This window comes from Seriola aureovittata, chromosome 3, assembly GCF_021018895.1.
Source record: "Seriola aureovittata isolate HTS-2021-v1 ecotype China chromosome 3, ASM2101889v1, whole genome shotgun sequence".
NCBI classification, from domain to species: domain Eukaryota; kingdom Metazoa; phylum Chordata; class Actinopteri; order Carangiformes; family Carangidae; genus Seriola; species Seriola aureovittata.
This window is the reverse complement of record NC_079366.1, coordinates 15,729,937-15,748,587: the sequence shown is the minus strand read 5'-3', so window position 1 is coordinate 15,748,587 and position 18,651 is coordinate 15,729,937. Positions and strand designations below refer to the sequence as shown.

General features: G+C 39.3%; 1 protein-coding gene across 7 annotated transcripts in view; it reads right to left on the bottom strand.

The window, feature by feature from the left end:
- grin2bb (glutamate receptor, ionotropic, N-methyl D-aspartate 2B, genome duplicate b) overlaps nt 1–18,651 on the bottom strand; it is a 93,009-nt gene that overhangs the window by 27,938 nt on the left and 46,420 nt on the right. For all 7 annotated transcript variants that reach the window (XM_056372542.1, XM_056372543.1, XM_056372544.1 and 4 more), the window contains 3 exons: nt 11,843–11,986; nt 9,904–10,174; nt 6,493–6,685 (listed from right to left, as the gene is read on the bottom strand). In XM_056372542.1, the coding sequence (XP_056228517.1) occupies nt 6,493–6,685; nt 9,904–10,174; nt 11,843–11,986 (608 nt within the window). The remainder of the gene's footprint in view (nt 1–6,492; nt 6,686–9,903; nt 10,175–11,842; nt 11,987–18,651) is intronic.

Sequence of the window (18,651 nt, the reverse complement as noted above, 5' to 3'; positions counted from 1 at the left end):
AGAATTTTTTTTTTTAAACTGAATTAAAAAAAAAAAGATGTGCAGTTTCAGTAATGTACTCACTCAAAAAATTGCTTATTTATTGATTTGTTCATTGCTAGGGGCACAGCTCTGACAGCATAAATACACACAGTGTTGTGGACTACGCACAGGGAAGATGTAAGGCTCAGAGTCTCTTTGAGCGCCAGCCTTTAATAAGTAAGTCCAGGAGCTCCATGTGATCTGGGCCCACGAGGACCCCTGTCGAGCAGGAGACATCAGACAGCTACCTGTGGAGTCTGGAGCACTGTATCAGAGAGAGCCGACTCTCATTTAAAATGTGAACAAGCACTTAACAGACAAGGACACTGCCTACAAACATCACATACTGATACATAGTTGTTTTTTTTCTAGTGATAATAATAATTATCCGATTTGATTTGCAAAGTAAAAGTACAGTAAATTAAATGGGATGAACGTGTCCTTAACAGCACGAGAACATTTTAGTCATAACTAAAAATCATATTTATAGAGTTAAGGAGCCAATTTGGCAAAAAGAGAGAAAAACTTTCTAACATTTCTTAATAGTGGTCCATGCCTCTGATGATCTTATCTTACTTGTGGCCAAGGCATAATTCAACACAACGGGGAAACTCCAACAACTACTTTTCTCCTGACTGGCCTCTGTTTGTCTGATAACCCGTTTAAGTCTCCAGAATGACATGCTTTGTAAGTTGTGCTGACGATGGTACTATGACTGAAACCTTTTGCATGTGTTATAAACGGATTCTTTCAACCGCTTAAGAGACTCTTCATCTTTTGTTTTCATTGCAAGGGAAACATTTCCTTTGATATAGGACTATTTATCTCGGCCACACACACACACCTGACACCACTTCTTAAGAAGCCTGGATTCAATAGTGCATTTGTTTGTCTATACTCCAACAACGTAAAAAAAAAACTGACTGCTTGAAAATACTGTATGAGCCTTGTGTTACTTCATAATAAGCAGAAAATACAGTGAGTGGTTGGACTTAGCCTAAAATATGTAAACTTAGAGAAAATGTTGATTCAAAGCAGCTCAAGCTAAAAATATATTAATTAAATTCATAATTGTGTATTAGCTAACATTTAAACAAACCTGAATGAACATCTTAGCTCCATGTGATTAGTACAGCACTGCTGCAGGCTGCTTTAAGTCAACCCAAAAAGAGTTCATTCAATATTAAAAATAGCTATTGGCCATGCACAGAACATTTGCAAGCCAAATTAGGGTTTGTTGTGTATTTTTCTTACTCCTGGGAGAAAAATAAAGATAATGCAACGTTATTTCAAAGTAAATGTTTGGTGTCAGTCTTCCAGAATCAAACAGCAAATATTTATTTCTGCACTCACAAATTTGCAATAAAGTTTAACGAGCCTACACAAAGACATCCATCATAAAAGTAAAAGATACAATGATTTATCATCTGACAACAACCTCAATATACCAGAATTTAATGCAGCCACAGTCATCCATTTTATCTTAACTGCACCCAACATAACGTAATTCATACATGAATGCAATAAAACTCAAAATTCCCAAACCACATGAAATAATGCCAAAGATGTGTTTAACATTAGCAAAAACGCTATGTGAGGTTATGTGTGTATGTAAAAACTACAACTGAAATCACTAGTCGATTAATCATACTCCATCAAAAAAATGTATCTGTATTAATTAACTGATAATCCAGAAATTTCTGTGAAGCAACAATGCCAAAACTTTGCTGTTTCCAGCTTCTCAAATGTGAGGATCTGCTGCTTTTCTCTGCCCTATATAACAGTAAATGGTCTTGTATAATGCCAGTGAAAACTTTGGCGTCTGGAAATTGTGTGTGTATGATTTTTTTGTTCAATTTTATAAACAAAAATATTAATCGAGAAAATAAGTAGCAGATTAATGATGATGAAAACAATCATTAGTTGCAGCCCAAATAAAAAAAAATTGTGTCACCCAATATAGTGTTATCTGATTTTATAACCCTTTTTAAATCATATTGATATTGGTCTCAAAAGTCCAGTAACAGTCAGGCATGCTGAATGAGTGCTGAATAAATCTATGATACAAATTCATTCAGTTTGTCTGTTGTCACTTCAATTAAAATAAAACTTATTGGAAATCCCTCACCCTCTTCTGTTTGAGTAGCGCTATAACATAGAAATAAGCTTGGGGTCATTAAAAAGTGAATTTATATAATTACAAATAATCATGATAAAATAAAGGTCATTAACAGTGAATCATGTAATAATCTCACATATGGCGCTGAACATGTAGTGAGCAGCACATACAGATGTGCAGCCGTGTTCACTGATTCAATATGTGAAAATTCCAATAAGTAAAAGGCCATGTGAAATATTGATTGGTTACTTCTATGGCATTTTAATGTTCCTCAAAGGAATTAGTCATAAATAGGGAAAGAACAGAGTTGACAGAGTTAAATGAGCGAAATTGAATTCATGCTCAATATAAGTAATCCTGTCCTTAAACGCACTAATCCTCCCTCCTTACAATGTATTTGTACAGAGAAAATTAGGATCAACAGTTTTTGACAGAGGAAGAAAGAGAGAGGGTAAGGGAAGTGGGGGGGTGGAAAAGAGCCATCACTGCTCTCCGACTCAACGTCTTAGCTTCATGTAATTGTAAGAGCTTTTTTTCGGTGAGAATGGACTGGTGTAGGAGCATCACAGTGGGAGGGTGGCAAAGAAAGAAGAACAAAGGGGAGAAAAGCAGAGAATATTCAAGAACAAAAGGCAAGGTATCCACACAGTCCAGACAGAGACCTCGGTGGAAAAGAGGTTAACAAAAGAAAAGAGAAGTAAAAAAAAAAAAAAAGAAGAAGAAAAGAAGCAGGAACTGAAGGACACAACCTGCATGTGACACAGATGTGTAAACTGATACTCTGATCCACTTCCATGTCAAGGAAGGGTCTATGACAAGACACGGTCATTTGCGCTCTAGATGCCCGAAAGCACAACGCGATGGCCAGCTCATCTTCTAATAAACAGAGCTTGGATTTATTAGACAGACAATTTTATTGTGCCCATTAAGAAATGCAATAATACCACTCTCTCGCTGCAGGAAAAACTACTTTATAGGTGAAATAGAATGAGAGTAACATTCATGAGAGGCAGCACAAGTGTCAGATGGCCTGCAGAAAAGGCTGTCTACTGAGCTCTACTGAAAGGCTCGGACTGAGCGCACGCAGCCAGCCCGCAGACATGAAGACAAATGTCTCGTATGATCACATTAAAGAGAAAACAGACTGCAAAATATTAATCATCTCTTACATCATATCTACCGGTGCGGGTGTGTATGCCAGCACCGGGATTTGAGAAGGAATTTGAACGCAAGCGCACACAGAGTCAGACAAATCATAAAAAAACCCCCAAAAAAACATCCCTTTCCCTGCAACATCCACACACAAATCAGCCCCTTGGCGCCTCATCCAAAACCACTTGGAGAACATTTTCTCATTATCCCAGTGTTCCTGTCCGCTCCGTAAGGCAGGAAACAATGGATGGCCTCTAGAGCTTCTTTGAGTATGTGTCTGTGTGTGTGTTTGCTTATTTGTGTTGAAGCATGAGTGCTTGTGGTGTATGCATGTATTTATTTGTGCGTGTGTGTGTGTGCCCCATAAGGTCAAGGAGCCCCCAAACTAATTTGAGAGCGTGACTCACTGAGGCCTCTCCGTCCATCAGCGCTGACAGGATGGCATGCTAATCCAGCATGCATGCAGCCCACTGTGGCCTGTAGCTATGCAGGACCACACAGAGACATATGGCCTTATTATTGGTTTAGTCTCTGGGGGCGAGGGGATGGAATAGGTGGAATTATGTGTGTTTGTGTGTGAGGCTGTTTCTAGCCTCTGGGGTCACAACCAAGATCCACCAATCCTAAATCTCTACCTTCGCTCAGGCGAATGGAGAAGGAATGGTTGGTTGGAAAACACACATTAACACCAATCTCAACACACACACACACAGACACAGACACAGGCACAGGCACAGGCACACACAAACAGACACAGACACACACACACACACACCCAGCAAAGCAACATCCCAGGTGTGTGCCTGAAGGAAGATTGAGAGCTTTCCCTGTATCTGATAGCGCCCTTTGGGGACTGAAATATTCATGGCTGCAGTGTTATTGTTATCTCAGTCCTGTTGGTGGCAGAATCGTAGACGGCACGCATAAGTGCTCCTGATATTAAAAACAGAAACACTAGTAAAGACAAGACCAAAATTTACAGTAATACATCAACCACAACCTGCAGATTAATGCAGTAGTGGCAGCAGAGGTTGCATAATGTTTCCCTAGTTCATCACACTGATCAAATTCAAACTGACGTGAAAAAACCCCCCAAAAAACAAAAAAGAGAAAATATTTAATATTAGCTAAAAAAAAAAAAAAAGAGAAAAAGATGAAGATGAAAGGCAGGCGCATCGCTTTGTAAGGCTCTGTATACTGTATATATAATAAGGGATGGAATGAGTAATTCTAAGCTTTTATAGGACTAAACCCTAAAGAGCAGTTAAATGTCATGCTATAACGACACGTGTGTGTGTGTGTGTGTGTGTGTGTGCACACGTGCGCGTATTTGCATGCGTGTTTTTCTGTATGTTAGCGATAACCCCACTGTTGTTCTTTGGCTCTTTTTTCATTAATCCGGTTGTCCCCAAGCATTCAATTAGCTGTGGAATCTCTGATCAATGTGAACAGTAAAAGCATGCCCTATGAAGTTAAATGGGGATTAATTATTGAATACCAATTCTCCTGCTTGTTCTGTAATGTGCCAAAAAGCAAAACAAGGAGGTTCAGAGGAAGAGGAAAAAAAAGGATGCTTTCCTTTAAAGATGGCTTTGGGTTAAGCTAAAGATAAGACGACATGTTGTTATAAGTCTGAGAGTTAATGTCTCTGCTCATCTTGTGTTTTAAGTTTTTATTGGCTGGTTAAACAAATTCCGCTTCTCCTCAGGGAGGGTGTCTACATTGTTAATGCTTGTGTGTATTTGTGCATAGTTGTTCTTGTTTTACGCCCTGTGATATTTTTTACTGTGCTTCAGCAACTAAAAACCAAACTACGTTTATTTTTGTTGCTTTACCTGCCAGTTTCTTTGGCTCTGACTAATATGAATTAAAAAAACGATTTCATCCGCTCCAGCCCATATTTGCACTGTGCAAGAAGCCCGGCTCAATTTCCTGCACCAAAAGAAATTTCAAACCTTTTAAAAGTAGGTGAACATGGCTCATTGCTTTTGCTGTGCTTTTTTCAGCAGGACAGCTCATCTTTCCTAGATCTTCTCATCTACATCCAACAACAGTGGAGTTAGCGGCTGACAGATTTTACCAGTTGTAGCTAGCGTGAGCTAATGTTTACGCTTAAACTTTGGTTGAAAACTCTGTTTACAGCTGACTTTTTAATGCTTCGTTTTCGGAAATGTCCGATTCCAGACTCTCACATGAGAGGATTTCCTGCTTTTCTTTGTCATTTATCATTGTAAACTACATTTGTTTGGGTATTTGGACTTTTGGTTGAACAAAACAAGACATGTGAAGATGTCACATTTGGCTCTATGAAGTTGTGATGAATGTTTTTGACTATTTTCGATGTTTCATTCAACCAAAGGGGTTTACACCTGATTACACCTGCGGACTGAAAAACTAGCCGTCATAGAGAAGAGGGAGACATGGCATCATTTAAAACTTAGAACATGCACATTTTCAGCCAGTGGAAGACATTCATAGTGCCGCACTGGGTTGTTCACATGAACAGGGACAGAAATAGTTGTGTCAGGAATGGGGGAAAAAAAAGAGAGCGAGAAAGAGAAGATCAGCTTACTTTCTCAGCTGTTAACAGCTGGCCAGTCACGGCGTGAAGTTGGTGTGATTGTTAGATTGTCAGTTTCACGTCAGAAAGAGAGTGTGATGTCAGAAAGGTGTGGGGACCATCTCATAAGCACTTTTAAAGAAGTGGAACCAACCAGAAACCAGAACCAAGTTTGGCAAACTTTAACGCTGACTAACACAACTTTGGCCAAAGTTATTGGAGTATAAACCTCCCCAAATCATTTAAAGATTGACACTGAGCTGCTATTGTTACTCTGATTTCTGATTTGGCACTGTGGCTGCCAAATGATGGATGTTCCAGCCCTTAAGGGGTATTTTTTTTTAAGTAACCTGTAACTATACTAAATAACAAGCCCCTAGCCTTTAGAAATACTGCAAGGTTACCACTAAGTTAGTTAGCCTGGCACACAGATATACACAGAGTTCAATGTATTCCTTATACTTTTGCTTGTGTTTTTGGTGTTGTAAAGGCTGAAAAAGAGACACCACCATTTAAATACTACAGCCCTGTGTGCAACGCATTGGCATGAAATCCAAATCTTACCAATATTTATGTTTGTCTATTCCAGCCCCTCTGCCCTGCTTTCCAATCACCACACACCCCCCCATCATTGACTCACTTCAGTATCTCCTTGGAGTGGCCGGTGTTGGAGCCCTTTTTGTCAGGTGTCCCGAGGCAGCTTGACTTCAGCAGGGTGTGCGGTCCCCGGTCCAGCATCATGGTGGAGGTCGCCGTGGCAATGACAGCCACTGCATCACGTACCCTGGCCTCGATGTTGTAGTCCCATTCGTCATATGACACTGAGATAAGCCCTGGGAAAGAGAGAGATGGAGTGAGGTGAGAGGAAGGGATGCATGGAAAGCGGCAAGAAAAAGAAGTAGTAGAAAGAAATATGTAGAAAGATGAAAAGGAGGGGGAGGGAGGCAGAAAAGTGTGAGAAAGAGAGGGAAGATACAAATGGGGAAGCAGAGTGCAATGAAAAATAGCCGGAGGGGGAAAAGATATACAAAAATGAAAGCATTTTAGAGGACGCTGAGAAGTGGCAAAACATTGAGACAAAATTAAGAGTGTAATCATATCTACAATATTTTAATTTGTTCCAAGCCGGAGTGGAGCTATTTACCCTGCTATGTTGCTATAAAAGAAAAATGCTCAGACAGGTTGAAACACATAAAAAAAAATAACTAAATATAAGCATCCGTCATCGCTCAGCTCATTTTGTTATGCTTGACTTTTCAAGCATGAGGAACTGCTGGCTATCAAATGTCAACATCCATTTCTCACACCCATAAACAACTGTGTTTTCGGGTCATTTTTCGTCGCTGGTTTGGATTATGTTTAAATCTGTTGCATTTTCAGGCAACCTTTTTGCCATTTATGGTTTCACACACGTTAAAATCGGGTGCCCAAGCAAATGGAACTACAGGAGTAAATGCTCTGCAGTCTAAATGGCCAGCTTCAAACTCACTCGATAAGAGGAGAGGTGCGAGGGAGAGACAAAGGGGTCTTTTTTCTGCTTGACCCGATGCCCTGGGGAGACATTTTCAAAACAACATCACTGGGAATTCTCTTAATGATGGATTCCAGTGAGGCCAAAGCTCAGACTATTATTAGAACTGATAGCCACAATAAAAAAACGTAAACCTTGTCATCCCACATTTGTCTCATATTTATGTGAGGTATTGCATAAGGAGTGGATGTAAAATTACAAAAGAGCACCAAATTAGAGTCTTACTTACCTGAGGTTAACAGACATTAGTATGCAGCTTACCACTGACTGGCACAGCATACTGAAAATACACTAGGAGAACATTTGCATATATGCAAACAAGCCCATCTGTCACTGGTGCCCACATATCAATACAAAGTTTTTTGAGAACATACCACAGAATAATGCAATATAGATTTATGTATGATGCTCAATGAGTAGCTGCTAACATGAGTTTGATCCTGGTTTAACCTCTGGTTTGACCTCTGAACCTTTGTCTAGTCACAAGATAGCCTCAGTAAATGAAAATGGGATGATGACTCTGGCAATACAGTTCTTGAATAAAATTCAAATAGATACAATAGATAAAAGCAGTCGATGTTGTGAAAGGGCACCAAAGATATACATTATTAAAAGCTCTAACTATAACTGTATAATGCAGACCCCATCACTCCAGATCAGGAGCTGTCAGCTCCTGAAGCTGTCAGGTTTTATCATCAATGGTATCAATGGCAGGTAGTCATGTCTAATAAAGTTATGACGGGCCAAAGGAAATCACTCCCAGTATGTTGATCATCTCCGTCCCAAGACAAAAAAACAAAAATCACATGATCCAAGGTGCAAAAGGAAGCAGAAGGGTTTATGGAAAGTGATGGTCTTCATTTTGAAGACTGCTGATAATACCAGTGGATTGAAAGGAGAGCGAGAGAGAGAGAGAGAGAGAGAGAGAGGTCTGTTGGTCTCATTTGTTTATTATCAATAAAGTAGCACAATTAATTTGGCAGTGGTGACTTAATGTTTAAAAATTTAACATGTGGCACTTGATAAACTTGGCGATTTTTAATTTGCTGTGGTTCTTCAGTGAGTAATGGTACGATACTTTGAAATCTCTATTTAAACCCAGAAATGGTAATAACACCTCCTACTTATCTGGAGCTGGTTTCACAAAGATATTTTCGACTGATCCATTTTTGCTCTTAGATTAGTCTAAAGCAATTGACAAAGTTTAGGAAAAAGAAAGACTGACTTATTTTAAGCCAAAATGTTAGACACCTGACCCCTATACTAACTCTCAACTAACAGTCATGTTTCCATAGTAACAGTCTCCTCATCACTCCACACAGATCTGATTTCGTCTGCCACCATTTTTCGTCTCTTCAGTAGAGAAGAGGCTTCAGCAGACATTGAAGTCACATGCTTCATGTATGTCGTTCACTAAGTGTGTTTCCATCACACTTTGTCACACCTTTTCTTGATCTCTACATCAACTTTTTCCGAGATTTCCTCAAATTTTCCACATAGTTTCTTAGGCTCAAATTTAAAATGTATATAAAAACAAGTGGATGGAAACCTCTGTAATGAGAAAGGAAAGAATTTTTAGAGAGCGCTCTAACTTGTTGGAAATATACAGCAGTGAGGACATCATCATCTTTTTCATTTGTCCAATGAACCTTTACCACATTAACAAGCCGTTCACACATACAGATTCAAAAACGTGGGACAGCGAAGGCTGCTATTAGCTGTGAATACTGAAGACTCAGCTTTGCAACCCTGTGCCCCCCGCTGAGCTCGACTGAGACTTGTGAGAAGCACCAAGCTACACAACAGAGAAAAGTTGAGAAAGACTCAACTTTATGCAAATATCCTGCGACACAGTGCGAGCAATCATCTTGATTCCAGCAGATACTGAAGCACAGAGTTGTTCACTACTGAAATTTGTTTGACTTTACAAAAAAATGGAGGAAAAGCTGATTATCACAGTCTCATGGCTTCCCAATTCTCAACGAGGCATCTAACAAGTAAAAGGACATGAACAGATGGGTGGAAACAAAGTGCCAGCAGTGCCAGCAGTGTCTGGCAGCAGTGGATACCTCAGAAAACAATTGTCCAATCAGAGCAGGATATGCACGAAACACGCTCAACACAACACACCTCTAGAACTACAGATTCATGAGAGGCCAGATACATGTGTGATCGCACTGTAAGAAGACACAGCATCTCTGCACTGAAACTTTATGCTACAGGACAATTTTTTATTTTACTGTTCGCTGAATTTTTCCCAGTAAAATGTCCTTGTAACTGCTGAATTCTACCAGAAGCCAAACATTTTCTACTAGCGTGAACGGAGTTCAGCATTTGACACGGTTGCTTGGTCTTACATTCCCAGAATTGATAGCAAATTAGTCCTACGTTAAGATAGTGAGGAACTAGACAGCTTTGTGCAACTGATGAATTTAATGTCTGAAGTCTGAATTTTCATTAGATCAGATAGATAGTCAAAAGTCAATCTTTGTGAAACCGGCCCCTGGTGTTTGGGTGTACCTGTAGGGAAGACAGAGGGAACATGGTCTGCATCTCCGGCCACCAGCGAGGGCACGATCCAGGTGTAGCCGTAGCCAGTAAGACCTACAGAATGAGCTACTTCGAAGATAGTGGAAGCCTCCTCCTTAGTGCAGTAAAGCAGAATGACAGGACTCTGCAGTTTCTTCATCTGGTTCTGGATCTTGGAGTCTCCATCGTCCACGGACATGTCCAGTAGGAGGACCTCTTCTAGCTCCCAGCCCACAAAGCTGTTCTCGATGGTGCTGCGGACCTAGATAGGAAAGGGAGATGTGATTTTAAAAAGTGTAGGCTGCACACATTCAGTGGAGTTGTTAAGGAGAGATACTGGAACAAAACCGACTGAGATGTCTCCTCCTCCAGCTCCCAGATTGCAAAACTGTTCTGTCTTTACACGTCTCTTGGGAGTAGGAAGCACTGGTCGATATTTTTTTGTAAATGTAACATGAGCGAGATTAGGTAATCTTTTCTCCCAAATCTTAAAGCTATATCCTCATACACACACACACACGCAGATGAAACTATCATGGAGATATTGTCAATTTTATTTTTCATTGGGCACTTGTAATCCCAGATCACATCACCTCATGGCTTTTAGATAAATACGTAGTGCAGCAAGAAGTGATTTTAGGGCTGTCTCTATGTTTAGATTTGTGGATCCCTGACTTTTATAGAGAATCGATTCAAAGGGAGTTACAGTATATAAGTTGAATAACAGGCAAAGCAAAGCATTTTCTGTGTACTATATGCTATTACAACACTCATTTTCTTTTATATTGAACGAAGAAAAAGAAATCCTGGATTTTTTTTTTTTTATATATATGCTTGATTTTTGCTTTTGAGAGGACAGTAGGATGGAATGAGATTTATGATGCTGGCACAAATGCAAACTGGTTTAAGCTTCTCTTGCTACTAAATTCATTGGGGCTTTGAATTGTTTGTTTTCAAAATATTTTCAAATATTTCACAGATATACAGTAGGGATGATAAACTATCCCAGTTGATATGAGAGTCTATACATTATATTCCTTCAACATAAAGCTCACTGTGTAAAGCACCTCAGAGGAGCATGGGTGATATCCTCACTCACGACCTCCATCTATATGATTAACATGTTTTTTCTTTAAAACCAGATTGTTACTTTAACACCAAAGGAGAGACACTGCCATTGCTGCGATATTATTATTTGGAAATATTAGCTTACTTTCAATAACTGTTTTATTCTTTTCAGATGTGTGTCTGATGTTCAAAGTTCTTCAGAATCTCATACCATCCGCTTTAAAGAGTCTGTTTTCAGCTCCGGAGATAAGGAGGCTGAAGCTTCAGTGAGTGGCCGCATTCAAAAGGACATGTTTGGCCAATCTGCCTTTCCATTAAAGCAATCAGAAAATGGAACTTGCTACCCACTTGTATCAGGCTCTGCCAAACCTTATCTTAAAACCAGACAATCATGTTCCCAGAAATAGCTGTTTTTGTTAGGATCATTTCATTAATTGTATATAGCCTTGCTACATAAACTGCAAAAAATAAATAATGAAGAAAACTAAAAAGAAACAACATGAAAACTACCAGAAGTGTCAGGGCCTCCTATAATGGTTCCCCAAAAGACAAAAGTAATGATACCTAATGTTCCTGGGACCCAAAGAAAAAGTGAATCTCTCATTTGTATTCATGGTTGAAAAAGTTTATGGCCATTAGCATTATAAGTACTAAGTGTCCTGCTGCCTCTGGGGTCAGTTTTTATCAAAAGAATGCATTTATCTTTGCAGGTAATAGTCTAGCCTCAACTTATTGCCAAGTGGTATACCTCAGCGATAATGCAACAGATCAATGGTAATATACTGGCATGTACAGTGCATAAACTACATGTTTGTACTTATATTTTATAATTGTATTTTAGAGTGTTTGTTTGCTTATTTACCTTATTAACAAAGTCCTGGTAGCCAGGGTAGTATGTGGTGACGATGGAAAAGATGTACCAGTCATACTCCTCCATGATGTTCAACATGACGGAGGCCTGCTGCTCGATGGACGGACCAAACTGGAAAAACATGGAGTGGTCGTCCTGGAAACCAGAGACATGGAGCCGATCAGCAAACAAGGTCATGAGTCATGCAGCATGAGAGAGATCTGGAAGGTAGGGCACAGATGATGATGGAGTGTGTCCAGCTACTACAAGCCTCAGAAACAAATATAGTCCTGTTTGTAGCTCGGAGTGTATTCTCTGTTCATGCTTTGTAACTGTACAAAAGAATATGCATTAATATGTCATTTTTTCAATTATATACTGTACATGTGATGTTTTGACTAGACCTTTACTCCCATGCAATGTCAAAAAGTTTTTTCCCCCCAATAGTTATGAATATTCAAAACCAGACAAGGTGACTCAGTCATTATCGAGGAGCCCTGACAAAGCTATTTTAGCACATCTAGTATGCTACAGACAGCCCAACAGGTAAGATGGCCACCTGGTTCAATGATATTTCATGCAGTCTACCGGAGACATTTCTGTCAAAACATTTTTCTTCAACGAGAGAGAAGGAAGAGACGTAGTCAGAAGCGCTCTTGGAGCTTCAGGAGCCTGATGGCTCGTGTCGTGGATTGGTCAAGGGCGGGCCAAGCAACTCATCGGGACATAGAAGTCAAGATGGATTATTCACAAACGTTAGTGTCCAGAGGCGACATGCTAGAGGAGCTGTAATGAGAACAGCATCGTGTCTGGGGTCTTCTGTTTGTCCAGAGTGAAATATGGGCTACTGTTGAAAAGTGACTGAGATGACTGGAGGCGTTGGGTCAAGCTTAAACACTGGCCACTGTTTCATAGTCTATGTCGCTCAAGAAAATGTTTGGATTAATGGAATAGTCCAACATTTTGGGAAATATGAAAAGAGTGAGATGGGAAGAGCAGAGCTGCAGGACGTGGTTAGCCTAGCATAGCATAAAGACTGGAAGGAGTGAGGAGTCTACAGCCATGCTAGCAACTCTGTGAGGGTGTACTTTGGCACAGCGGTTCTTTGAGTTGAATACTATTTGCTAATTACCACTAAACGCAAAGTACAGCTGATGGGAATGTCATTAGTTTTGCAGGTATTTAGTCATAAACCAAAGTATTGGATTCAATTAGGTTGTCCATTTGAGGAAAAGAAAACTCAAGGGGTCGCCAAAGTTATTAAATTCATTAAAAATAATTTCAAGTATGCTAAAGATGAAAGTGGATTGCTTATTTTATTTTAAAGTATATATTTTTTGGGGCTTTTGTGCCTTTATTGGACAGGATAGTGGAGAGAGACAGGAAATGGGGAGGCAGAGAGAGGGGGAATGACATGCAGTAAAGGCCGTCCGATGCGGGACTTGAACCGGGGCCAACTGCAGCGAGGACTGTGGCCTCTACACATGGGGCGTCTGCTTAGACCACTACGCCACACGACGCCCCTGCGGGCTGCAACTAGCACTTTTTGATCTGCTGATCATTCTGACTATTAATTGATTAATCACAATATAGCAAAAAATAATTTCCCTTAGACAAAGGTGATGTTCAACCAACAATGAAAAACTAGATAGATATTCATCTTACTACATCTTATTACATTTTTGCTTAACAAATGACTTAAATGATTAAACAATTATCAAACCAAATCTATTTTGGGGGGAGAATACATTTTTGAGATACTATAGTAAAGGTCATTCTTCTAAAGAGCAGAAATTGAAACGTTCAGTTTTTCACAAATACACATCACTAGCATGGCTCAAAATACACTTAATAATGCTTTCAATGCTTACTTATTTAAACAGGGTATAACATAAAATATAAATAATTCTGCCCTGCAACATCTCAGCTCAGAGATGATGCGATCTGTGAGCAGGCACTGTGCCAGGACACAGCTGGTTTAGCGAGCTTTAACATGTTCTGACTCCAGCTCCACACTTCACACGCAGACGTGTGATCGATACCAAATCTTCTTGTCTCACTCTCACAATAAAAGTAAATATGTGAATTTCCCAATAATGACACTACTCTTTTCAGTAATAGCCATTTCTGTTTTCTAATTTTTCAGTTTAGATCAAGAATGTGATCGAGGTGAAATCTAGGATCCTCCATAGATCACAGTAGCACAGATTACTTTACATGCTTTTTAATCAATTATCTTTAACTCACTTGTACTGAACTTAGAATTAAAACTTAAAACTTAAAATTGAAAGTCAAAGTTCAAAAATTCACTCTTCAGTATTTGCTTAGATGTGACCTCTGGAATAACTTTCACTTGCATGCACTGATGTCCATGTGCCAGCATACACATATGTGAACTACGTGTATCCATCCACGTGCGCAATCAGTCATACATGTTAGTCATGCAGGAGGCTGAGCACTCCTCGGGTTAGGTGCGCTACCTCCACTCTACATCAAAGCCCATCTCCCCCCCTACCTCCTCTTTTTTTCTACCCACAGGGACAGAAATGATGTGTTACCTACTTTTCACTGTAATGAGGTTATAACATAGCAGTGTCAAGTGATGGCGGAGGGATTGGCAGCGGTGGAAATAAGGGGTGTGTGTGTGTGTGTGTGTGTGTGTGTGTGTATATAGGCTGGCGTATTACCTACACCGACAGTAAATACACTGCATTCGATTCAGGGAGTTAATGAAGGTACTCTCACGCATGACTGACAGCTAATGCACCATTCACCTCTAACCTCACCCTTCCATCACGACCCATCATTGTTTGAGCGTTTCAGCTTCAAAATGCTGAGTTTGAGATGAATTGTAAAAATGAGTGCTACTGTACATATGATTTACCCTGACATTATTATTCCATCTGTGGATCCAGTTTATTTCCTCCAAACCGTTCCAGTATCCATACTGCCATCTGTTCACCACACTGAAACCCCCTTCCTGTCTTAAAAAGGATAAGGCTGGTGATATTCTGAATTTTTCTTATTGTCAACAAAACCCCATGAAAAGATCAAAAACTTAATTCTACTAATAAATTTCATATAGCTTTTCCGTCACAGACCTCAATTGTTCAAAAATGATTCAAAATGTATCAGTGACTCACACTGTTGCTCTGGGTGACAGGTTCCTTCATTACTAAGAACATGTGCACTGTAATTTATTTCAAATCAATCCCACATACACCGTCCTGATTTTCATGGGAATTGTTGTGTGTGAAAAATATGGTATCTCACCATACAGATACTGAGTTTTGGTTTTATTTGCCAAAGTTTTGAGATATTTCTAAGTTTCTGCCTCCACCTCACTGTAAAATGGAGGTGAATAGACTTTAGTTTGTGATGCTCTTAGCACTGAAAAATTGCACTTAAAAAATTCAACTGCAACATCTCTTCTCAGAAACAATGTCTTGGTCACTGTGGGTAATTAACTGACTGTTAACACAATTCATTTATGTATCTGGAGGGAGTTTAAATTCTGCAATAACTACACATGCTGGTAGTTTTATAAGTATTCTTAGGTTCAACAGGTTTAGATTTGACTACTTTTATGCCAGCAAACTAGTGCACAGATAACATGCTTCAGCATTTCTCCACCAGAATTTTAATCCTGGCTATGAGGAGAAAGCTTTGAAACAGCATTTAGACCTTCATGTATAATTGAACAGTTCACTCAATGAATGAAATATGAAAAATCCAAATAATTTAAAGTATGGACACATTCTTTTTGCCTCCTAACTGTCTGAGGGAGGTTTCGGAAATCCTGGCTATGTCTGCAGAACGTGGTTTCAGTGAAAACTGTTCTGCTGTACAAATTATCCTGACTAATGAAGACATTGTTGCTGCTGAATTATTTAAATGTAATTTTTCAATGCTTTTCCCCATAACTGATGCTCCACTTACCTCTAGGGGGATAGGTGTACAGAAAGCTCAGACACACATATCTCTAAAACTTGGCAAATAAAATCAAAACTATCTGCCTGGTCAGACACCATGAGAGGTGAATGGGCAAATATACCATATATTTAAATTGACCCATTAATGTAGTGTAAGACTTTCGTCAGCTCACTTTTACTCGTCATGTTACAGTTTTGTGCAGATGCCACCTCTTACTCCACTGGATTTTTTTTTTTCATTTCCTCTTACATCCTAACTAACACAGTATCCATTTCCCCTTCAACCTTAACTCCCTCCTTGTCTTGGTATCGCTCCCTCTCCTCGTCTTTCTTTCTAAAAGTGGGCTCAGAGCAGTGTAATCACTTGTCAGACCAAACCTGCCATTCAGAGGGATTGTGAGGGCACTACTTACTTCAATCTCTCCTTCTAAGATTGCGGCTAATCATCATCTCATTCTACTTCCTCTTTCATACCCTAATCATCCCTGTTTAATTTCTGTCCTTCATTCACTTGGCATTAGTGTCCTTTTTTTCCCTCTTTCTCTTTGTTCTGTTCTGACCCTGTCACCGTATCTTTTTCCTCTTTGTCCTCTGTTTCTACATAATGTCCTGCCGCTCCATTAGTTCATATCACAGAGGTGTAAAGTGTTCAGGGGGGCGGGAGATGGGGGGCTTGCAGTCTGTGTGTGTAACTACTGGAGCCTCCTCCCTGCCCGCTTGCTTACCTGCCTGTCGTTTCACATCATGCACTTCTCTACCATGAGCCCAAGAAAGTGGTTTGTCACCTCATTTTCAAGCTCTGTTTTTGTGTCTCCTTTCTATAAGTCACAATTTACAATCTGTGAGGTGGTTTAAATTTTGTAATCAGTGCTGTCAGATTTGGTTGGACACTGTTGAAATGAGTAGAGGGACTGCAGGCTGGACAGGCATGAACATGTCTCTCTGGCTGTTGCATAAAGGACCTTTTAACAAGACTTGGTCAAAACCCAGCATAAGCCTGGGACGCGTATGGTCAATGTGTGAAATTGAGGACACAGTTGAAAACTGTTGTGGAATCACTGTAAACAACTGACATCATCACGTCGCCCTTTATCTGTTTGCTTCTCTCCTGCTCTCTGTGCTCACATATTTTAATGCAGCCAAATTCCCAATAAAGCTGGTGTCATTTACATGTTTTTCTGTTTCCAACAACGGAACAGCAGTCTGTAAACAACAGCTCTCCGATGCTAAAATCCTTATTTTTTCTAACGCAACTTCATCTGACAAAAACACCAAACACATACGTTAAAGACAAAGGCTGTGCTGTGATTTCGGCGATATTTGCTTGTAAAATAATCGCTCAGAGAGAAAGTTAGAAGCAACAGAATATCTTTCTTATTTTGTCTCACACAGTGCACAGTCTCCATCTGGGATCCACAACAGTTTTCAACTAGTGTACTTCCTCAAAAGTGACCTGGGCCTTTTTTTTAACCTCAACTCCAGACTTTTATATGATGCAGGCTTGTATCAGAGTTCTTTATTTATAATATGTAGAATTGATCGTAGCGTTTTTTTTTGTACAAAGCCCTGTTTTGAGTCTGTCCTGTTTGCCGTGTTAAAGCTACTGCATTACATGTTCATACAAACGCAACACATTGTGTAACCATTTCAAATTAAAAACCTTCTAGTGTTTCAGTGGACAGAAACCCTTTATTTCTTTACAGGGCTTTTATTGCTGTGATGACATGTCGCAGTAAGTGCACCGTCTCATTTCCAGTTGCTTACGTTTCTTGAATATACTCTTACATAAATACATACATACATATATATATATATATATATATATATATATATATATATATATATATACATACATGAAATCATGCTTAAAGAAACTGAGGCTAAAGCTGTATGTCCATTTCATTCCATTTGTTCTTGTGATGTAGCGCAGAGCTAGTTATTTCTCGAATTGCAAGTATGATAATGAAAAATGCAGGATCACACTGTTATTTAATTCTAACATAACCTTGTTTGGCTGCTTAGCTTAGGTGTTTCCAACATGTTCGTATTTCCAAACTGTATGTTTTCACTTTTAAGGTTACAAGAGAAAAACCTTTACGATGAGGAATAACAATGGGTTTGGTAAAACGTAACACTATCTTGGATCTCAGCTGGGGTTGGCTTTCAAATTTAGCCAAATCCATAAAAAGTAGCAGCTAATGTTATCCTTAACTCTAACAGCATCCAGATAACTTGTTACTCCACAAACTAATGTAGTTAGTTGATAAAGGATGATAAAGGATCACATTGCAAAATATGATTCAATCTAATAGCATTTCATACAATGAAATATAAAATGCAAATACTAAGAGTTACAAAATCAGCAGCCTGTATGATTGTGTATAATCACGGCAGACTGTGTGTGGTTTGAAATCCCTCCATCACAACCCACTACCTGCTTTGGGATATAATATTTTAGTACGTGTTTTTAGCCTGCTAATGTTCAACGGGCTATCTGACTATGTGGTAAAGATGTGATTATGTTTGCTGTGTGTCAAACAAATTTGATCAATAAAGCCTACAGGACTGGTAGAGAAGTTTGTTGGGTATTCAGTAGCTTCTTTCTCTTTTTTTCCTTTTTCTTTTTGTTTCAATATGTTTATTATGCTCAGACGTAGAGTCCATGTAAATTCCACAAAAAGCTGTAATCCCATTTAAAAACATGCGGACTGATGTACTTTCAAATCTCTTATCTTCTGTGGCAGGTCATAACCAATGAATGTGTTATTGTCAGTTATAGTCTTTATTTCTTTATATCGCTATTCACACTTCCCCTCTTGCATCTTTCCACAGTTTCTTTTTTCTCCTGAGTTACATCAAACGTTGCTTTGGTGTTACAGGTGTAGGAGT